Source organism: Rhea americana, unplaced genomic scaffold, assembly GCF_003343005.1.
Source record: "Rhea americana isolate MKP2758 unplaced genomic scaffold, rheAme1 scaffold_26, whole genome shotgun sequence".
NCBI lineage: Eukaryota > Metazoa > Chordata > Aves > Rheiformes > Rheidae > Rhea > Rhea americana.
The window spans coordinates 6,847,223-6,856,104 of record NW_028186379.1 but is presented as its reverse complement, the minus strand read 5'-3'; the positions used below and the strand labels follow the sequence as shown (position 1 = coordinate 6,856,104).

Below are 8,882 nucleotides of genomic sequence, written 5' to 3'. Positions count from 1 at the left end.
GGCAGGTAAGGGCCGGCGCCCTCCCCGCTTTCACCCAGACCGTGTCCGCGCCCGCTCGTTAAAGCGCGGCGGCCGCGCTGGTGGGGAGCTCTCGGCCCGCGAGCGCCAGGCCTCAGCGCCCGCCTCGCCGGGCCGCGGCGGCCTGTCTGCCTTCCCGCTGCGTTAGGAAAACCTCGCTCGGGTTTTCTCAAGATGTTTAAGCTTGGCCTTTTCCTAAGTAGTTTCAGAGGGCTCGTTCAGGCCTGTGGCTTGACAGCTCTAAAGGGAGCACTGGAAACTGGCGGGCTGTTTTTCCTCTAGTAAGTCGGTGGCTGGTCCAATGCCTTAAACTTGACAACTCTGCTAAATTTGAAAGGTCAGTAATCTGGAGTCTCCGTCTGGGCAGAAGGTAAGGTGTTTTGCTACCAGCTCCAAAAGTGGTTGCAAATCGGGGCATCAGCAAGGCAGCTGAACTGAAAGCCTGGTGTTCTCCAGCCTTGTGAGACAGTCATAAAGTATAATGCCTCAGAAAATAAAGCTGACCGTACAGCTGCAAAAGGATCCTGGAAGATGCTTCATAGCAAAAGTAACTGTGATTATGTTGGGAGTCCACAGATCTCATGGTCACAGTGCTTCTGCTGAAGAAACATTGCCTCCTAAATCCAATTGAAGGTGACAAGTCAGTGGCTATTAATTTAGAATAATTTTTGCAAGGATAGTGCTGTTGAGTTAGAGGTGTGTTTCTGTGATGTGTACTCAAAGATATTTCCTTGTATAGGTACAGTTTTAGCAGCACGGTGGCTCGTATAAACTTTGTTTGCGTTGTGGTGGTTTGTTGTAGCTGTTCTGCAAATCTTTCCTAGTGTAGATCTGACCGTAACACGCAGAGTGGCCTGGAGTTGTTTAGAGCATTCGTTCTCGAGAGTAGGCACTAGAGACTTCACATGTGGCTACCAGGCAAAATATTTAACTTTTGTAACTGCTGTGTCTGGAGAAGCTGTAGCCACTGCTAATTTTCTGCATGTGTGAATACAGCAAAAGTTGAAAGAGTTCATAAGTCCCTAAGCTCAAAGGCTTTATTTTATAGACATCTGATCCAGTTTCATTTCCCCATTCATGTATATAATTATATACATAGCTATTGTTTTCTTTTATTTCTTTATATTGATAAACATGAGCTTGGCTTTGCACTAATGTTTGCTTCGCATTAATGTTCACTTTATAGCAGCAGGTGCACATTGTAGACAGATTCAAGTTATGCCTTAAGTATGCACACAAGTCGTTAGACCCAATTGGAAATAACCTGATTTCACAATGTGAATAGAAGTAGTTGCACTAACTGAATAGTTTCCAAATTGGCTTGCTTAAATTGGTGAGAGACTAAAGCTTTGACTACATGATCATAATTCTGTATGGCTGAACTCTGTAGAGGACAAGGAAAAGAGGTAGCTTTTAGATGCTTTTTAGAAGTTACTTATATTCAAACTCTGCATTGCATCAGGTTTATTTTCTGTATTGATTTCATCTATTTAAGATTTTCAGAGTGCTTTTATTACCACGTATTCACTTGTTGACAAGCATTGTTCTGAAATATTTTTAACATGCCTAAAAAGTATGTCTGTTGAAGTACTTAAGCTTCATTTGTTTCAACTGTCAAATAACTGATGATAGTATTGACTCTAATAAATATTAACAGCTAGAAATAGTTACCTAAAGGAATCCTGAATGTTTGCTAACTGCTGAGAAATTGTGTAGCACAAAATGGGTACTGTATAAATAAACAATATCTAATGATAGCATATTATTTACCAGAAGAGTGCTTTGTTCTCAACTTTGAATGTGTTTTAAAAATCTGTGGTTCATGTTTCATTGTCAGCATCAAACTCAACTCCTTAGTGAGTGGCTAGCTTAGGCTATAATTAAGTCTGTTTCTGTTTTGCTTCTTTAGTAACTTTTAAGTTGTTGATCTGGGGAATTAAAAAGAGAAATTGCAACTGTTAATTTTGTTTTATCTGTTCCAGATGATGCTCTTTCCAAATTCAACATTGACTTTGTTGTAGCTGTGCTGAGGCAAGAAAATGCTAAAGACATTTGTGTCATTCGGGTACCTCCAGATATAAGATACTGTGATTATTTTATAATTGTGAGTGGATCTTCAACACGACATCTCCATGCAATGGCGTATTACATGCTGAAAATGGTAAGACAGTTCCCCTGCATCCTTTAGGTTTTTGGGAGCAGTTTCAGTTGGAGATCTAAGCTGTGAAATTAATTTCCCGAGACTTGCATGTATGGTGGTATGGCAGGCGAGATGAAACATTAGTTTCTGTATACCATATCATTAGTATCCTTGTGCCAGGTAGCCCTGACTACATCTAGCAGCTAACTACACTTTTTTCCTTTAGCTGCACTATACGAAATGTAGAGAATATATTTTTTTTAAAAAAAAATGGACCTCTCAATATTTAGAACAGCGATGACAGTAGCACAGTTTGGTGGCTGGAATGAGAATCTGTACTGGTGATGTGAAATGGTAATGGCCACACATGTCCACCTTTTGTCTTCAGCCCCGCAAGCTTCATAGCTATTCCTACTCAGTTCAAAATATCTTAATCTGACTGTTCTCAGACCCTAGTCCATAAAAATTCCAGGTTCTCAGAGATTTTTAAGGCTAGAAGAAAGACAGCATGTTGTGAGACAAATGATCCCCTTGTTGGTTTACTGAAGCAAACTGCTATTTAAGTAACAGTCACTGTAAGGCATGTTTGTAATGGTGGCTCCATGGTTTTGTGCACGTCTGGAAGGAAAGGGAAAGCAGCAGCAGCTATCCTTGCATTGAAATGTTGCACCATTTGGCCTTGAAACTGTGTAAGCTTTTCAGTACAGGAATAGAGACCAGGACAAAAACACAGGTGGAATTTAGCAATAAGGATCTGGCACAGGGTAGGAAGAAACTATGGCCAGGAAAGAGCCAGATGGCTATTTGTAAGTAAGTGCAACATGAGGAATATGACTATCCTTATTCTCATTCAGCTATCCATGCTGTTAACCTGTAATTTGCCTTTTCTTTCCCTTTCTGTACCCTGTTTTGTCTGGCTCTTGGTTTAGCTTGCTTCCAGTTTTGTTGGCTTCAGCTCTGAGACTTTTCAGGGCTTTTCTGAGCAGGCGAGAGGAGTTTCTTGTGTTCTGCAGGAACTGATTCATCTTTGCAAACAAAAGTTTTGCATCAAGTTGAAAATTTTATTCATGTGATTTGAATATACTAAACTTAAGTGCTTAATGTGTATACTCAGTAATTTGCACAARCTGTTAGTCTTAAATTAGCAGCCCTCTGTCTCCCCCAGACAAGGAGAGATGAGCGAATACCTGCTTTTCTGTGGCCACCCTTAAAAATGCACTTGCGGCAACTGGCTGCTCCCTCTGCTGGCTGAGAGAGACCTCTTTTGCAAGAGCAGACCCTTTGGATATGAGGTCTTCTCTCCTGCATATCCTGAGAAACTGGGAAGCCTTGGCCAAGAACTCAGGAATGTGGCCAAGGTTGTCTGACATTGAAAGTCTTCCAGGCAAAAAGGAAAGTGAAGCCTAAGACGTAAAGCAGAGTAGGTGCTGGAGAGAGCTATTAGTCAGTGGGCTAAGTTACTATTTCAGTATCTAAAATGTTGTTGTAATGGATGATTTACTGACACTAAAAGGCACAGGTGCTCACATGTAGCAGGAGGCCTTCCCACTTTTTCTGCTTGTAAATGCCAGTTGTCACAACTACTGCTTACCCCTTTCTGTCTTGTTTCTAGTAAGGATAAGAAAACAACACTTGACATTATTACAATTTTTTCACTATTAAAGAACCTTAACAACATCACTGAAGAAAACTTGTATCAGCCTTTGCTACTTCAGTTACATACCTTAAGGCAGTATGTGCTGGACTGTTTGTTATTTTAAGCAGAATTTCAGAGTTTTACAATTACTTGCTTTTAAAGGCATCTCATAAGCAGTGTGAAAGAAAGAATTACTTCTTAATTGTATTAGGTTCTGTTCATCTCTGTTTTGGTTTGTAACTTCAGGCTGTTGTCCAGCAGTTAGCATTGTGTGGGAACAGCGAAAAACAGTTGCATTTTGAAATAATTGCTTTCCCATTGAGGTAGGACTCATTTCCTAGACTCTTAGTGTTATTTTTGTATTTAGTCTTTCAAGACGGGAAGGACTGTTAGAGTCATACTCTGTTCTCTTACACTCCAGCAGTTCAGGGCTGAAATAAATGTTGAGGGATCTTATGGGTTAACAAGCTTTCCACATTTTTTTTGATAGGCTGCTTAAACTAGAATTAAAGTATTTTGTTAAGGAGCTGTGTGAAAACTCAGCTGATTTCACTCCATTATTTTTCCTAGTTACCACCTCTTGGTGCTTCTCCTAATAAAACAAGCAGGCTAAGGCCAGATCTAAAAGGGGCAGTGCCTAAGCCTCTAGCTGTCAAATTCCTCCAGCCCTGGTAGGCACTTGGGTGGGCACTTTTTATACTAGATGGGAAGAGTTGAGCATCTCTAACAACTGGCATCCCCAAAAGCCAGCAAGTTATGTAGGAAACTGCCTTGCCCCAGCTAAGCTTTTCCAGTTGTGCTTTGAGCTGCCCTTTCACCTCTGTCGGAGGCTCATAGCTTGAAAACCTTCATGCCTGTCATACTTTCCCCTGTCAAAAGTGGAGCTGGTGTCCATCTGTCCTGCAGTCAGTGTTCAGAGCAGACTTTCAAGAGCCAGGAGACTTGTTTGAATGTCTTCCTCGCATCACGGGTCCAGGCTTATTTCCCTTCTCTTTTAGGAGAAGATAAGCTGGGCATCCCCATTCCTGCATCCTTAACTAGCCAATGTAAAACAACTAAAGCTTTTCCTGAAAGGAAATGAAACATGGTGATGCAGGCAATCATGGGGAACCTATATCTGAAAGACTACTTCATTGCTAAGCAAATGTATTCAAAACTGATTTTGATAAAAATAGTCACTTAAAACTTATGCGTAACTGTGTAGGAATTCTGAGCATTGTCAGAATGTCAGATCTGATACTAAATCTGATACCAAGCTTATTTTTCAGAGCTGTAAGTGCARTACATACTCCTCTTCTTGTACAGACTACAGAACTATCATTAAGTAGTCATCCAGCCCATTTCAGGCATAAAACAACTCTGGACAATTTGACAAAGTCCAGCTTATCTAAGTTTGAGTGCTTTTAAATAAATATGAAGTATTTAACGTTCTGCTGTTGCTTCTTTCTCAGTATAAGCATCAGAAAGAAGAAGGTGATCCTCATGCTCACGTTGAAGGGAAAGAGACAGATGACTGGCTGTGCATTGATTTTGGTAAATATTTGCGAATCTTACAAACATCCAAGTTCTGCATGAGCTCTGTGTTGAAGGAAGTGTCTCAGTGTGAGCCCTGGTTGCTGTGGAGAGTTGACAATACTCTGCTGTTTTAGAATTCCAGTTGTTATTGTTGCATGAATTCACTGAGATAACTGAATTGATCTTCACTAAAGGTCATTGGCACTGAGAAAAAAGCAGTAGTTACTCTTCAGTGGCTAAAACAGGTCTTAATAAATTGAAGATACAGTAATTGAAAGAGGGACTCTATCTCAGCTGGTTTTTCTAAAGTTTATATAATCCCGGGACCTGTATATGCGTGGCTTACATGCTTTCCTAGTAATGAACCAAAACTCTCCCACTGTTCATACCATGTTATAACACTGAGTAAATGTACAGTCCGAAAGAAACAGTATAATCTTTTTGTTCCTGAAGTGTGAACTCTGGAAAAATACAGTGAATGTAAGAGGCTCTGCTTTCAAAATGCATTTCTCCTTCCTTGCCATCTCTAGAATCTCACCCTCTAGCTTTGTGTTTTGGATTAAGTATAAGGAAGCGAGCATGGGTGGTTGAGGAGACAGTGCATAATTCTAACTGAAAATCAATTGAAATTTAAGGCATTGCTAGGAAAAGTGCACGGGATTAGCTTYTTCCCCTCACCCCCATTTCTTTTTCCCCACTTGTTCTGTACAAACGATAGTAACCCTACAAGAAAAACCTTATTGCAATAGGAAGGTGAGGCTAAGTCAAAGGTCAAACTTTTTTTTTTTTTTTAATAAAGAAACAAGAAGTGTGAGCAATAGACATATGGAAAAATTCTTGGATATAGCTGAATGCTGTTGATAATACAGGAAAGCTGAAAGTTTGTCAAGGTAACCTTAGGGAAGGTGCTCTTCAAGTACAATTTCTTTCCTGTACTTTTTCTTCTGTCCCCTAGAAGTTGTAACTTTTCTTTGGTCTGGAGTCTACTGTTGCAGTTTCAATTTAAACGAGAGTATTGTCCTTCTCACTCTCCTGGCTATGTTCTTGGAAGTCTTTTGAAGGAATGTCTGATTCCTAGCTCTGTTCAGGAAATGGTGTCAGCAACTTAAGAGGAGACATCCATCAGCTTGCCTGCCGTATCTGACCAGAGCAGGGATGGAGGACTTAGGACTTTTTGTGAAGCTGAAAGTGTGGTAGTGTTTTATAATTCACTTAATGTGGAGGGCTAAGTTTCACTGCTGATAGATTGCTAAAATAACAGGATGATAAATATACTTAAAACCTGTAGCTGAGTGTTTTTGGCATGCCTGATTCATTGCCCAGACCTATGTTATAAAGGACTCCGGGCCATTTGGTACTGCTTATTTACTGTGAATTTCTGTTCTGTGCAGGTAACATAGTGATGCATTTCATGCTCCCAGAGACAAGAGAGACTTATGAATTGGAAAAGCTATGGACTCTCCGTTCCTATGATGACCAGCTAGCACAGATGACTTCACAGTCACTGCCAGAAGACTTCATATTTGGACTTGCTCCCCAACAACAGTGATCATCTTGCAACAAGAACTTAACGTGGCTACTGAGTTGCCCAAATGGAAAGTGAAATGAGTATGCCTTCACAGAGCTCTGAGAGGCATATGGGGTGGCTACTGACTTAACAGTCACTACAGCTGGTTAGCACAAAAGAGTAGCTTTTATTGGATGTGCCTATGTAKGTTTCTGAACAAGCTACTAAAATGATTGGGGTTTATCATAAGGAATTAATCAGATCATAAGGAAATTTCATGGTGGAGTCACTGTATCGGTGGTTGTAGTGAGAACAGTGGGGCACTGACAGCTGCTTAAACTACTTATCCTGAAACTCTGTCTCTGTCTCTCCAGTGATTGTTTTTCTAGTATTACGGTGAAAGGTCCTCCCGCAATGGTGGTGCGCATGAGGTATCTTTCCTGCAAAAAGTCTGAGTGCTACAAGATGAAGATCTACCTGGAACAGTATGGCTTAGGTAAAACCTTTGCTTCATCATGCCTGGAATCACCTGGCCTAATGCAAAAATCATGTTCTGTTTCAGTTTAAGGAAGAAGGAAAACAGACTGGTACTAACTGAGCACGTAAAAGCCAAGAGCAGTGACAAATGTGTCTTGAGTTAACAGAACAGTAATTCAGTTCTTCAGCCAAAGCCAATCTGTTTTTAATAATAATAATAATAAWAAAAAAAAAAAAACTCCAGAGCTTCAACTCCTTGCCTTCATTTTAAAACATTCAGTTCATTCTAAGTGTGTAGCTGGCCTCTCTCCTAGTTTTCCTCTCACCTAGTTTCTGGAAAAGGACACTGAGGCAACGTTGCAGAGCGTGAACTGGCTGGTCCTTTGAGGGGCATGGAAGCAGTTCTAGATGAAGCACTTACTTACTTAGTCACTGAGCATTACTTGCTGCTGAGGGACAGCTGAGCGCTTTCACAGGTCCTTATGTAGTGGTCRTAATCACTGACTGCTGCACTTCTTAGCATCTGATTAGAAGAGCTTCAAGCTTTTACATACAGGCAAGTAATAACACCTGCCTGTATGTAAAACAAGCTGATTTTGTCTGCTACGTAAGAGGACTTTCCATCATTAGATTAGGATCCCTTACCTTCTGGAGAAGGTTGCCCTGCCATGCAGCAGGAATGGTAGATCTTGAGAGTAAATACCTTTTTCTCACAAGCTACTTCAAGCCCTACCTGAATCTCCACCCTGCACAGCAGCTGCTTTTAACACAAAATACATTACATCCTTCCCCTTCATGGGAGAGAAGAAATAAATGAGACGCAAGCTGAAAGAATTGTTATTGGGTGTCTCTGGGCATTCACACAACAGCGAAGGCAGTGCCATTTGAAACATGCAGGCAATAAGTGTTCTTATCCTGGTGGCAGAGATCAAAAAAAAAATACCATACAAAGGGCTGCTATGATAGATAAAAATCAAGATATGAGCCTCTGATTAGTGATAGACATTGCATAAAATTGTACTAGTACCATGTAGGTGGAGAAAGCAGCTGAATTTTCATCTTGTGACCATGAAATGGTTCATAAGTTTAACAGCTGTTGGAACTTGTTTTACAGCTACAGACTACCACAATTGTTTTCTTTTAAAAATGGCAGTAAGTAGCAGTCCTTACAATGCCAGTTCTTCTCTGACTCACTTAAAGTTTGTCTAGCTATATGCCAAGTAACTTGCTTCCCTTCCACAAATCAGAGACTTTTATGCTRTTATCTCCATTTTACATATTAACTGCATAGGCATTTCTTGGCAACTTCAGGGCTGCACTGTACTGAATTAGGAATCTTGACTACTTTTTTAAATAATACTGAAGTATTATTTATGGTTTAGGAAAAAAAATTTTAAACACACAACAACAARAAATTCTTTCACACTGGTCATGTTTTCCTAGCCTGTCTAGCCTCTATTCCTTCAGGAATAACTGCTCTGAATTAATCTTTTCTTTGCTACAAGGCAGCAGATAGTTATGCAAATTAAATAAGGACCACCTGTTGATGTAGTTAAACTATGCAGATAAAAGAGCTTTGCTCTTTTAAG

At 40.3% G+C, this 8,882-nt stretch overlaps 1 protein-coding gene across 1 annotated transcript; it reads left to right on the top strand.

Moving 5' to 3' along the window:
- Positions 1–394: 394 nt before the first annotated feature.
- Positions 395–7,173, top strand: MALSU1 (mitochondrial assembly of ribosomal large subunit 1). The gene is given in 5 exon segments (XM_085307596.1): positions 395–651; positions 2,001–2,179; positions 5,246–5,327; positions 6,701–6,843; positions 6,845–7,173. Coding segments are annotated over 5 exon segments (492 nt in total). The 5' UTR covers positions 395–599; the 3' UTR covers positions 6,881–7,173.
- The last annotated feature ends 1,709 nt before the right edge of the window (positions 7,174–8,882 follow it).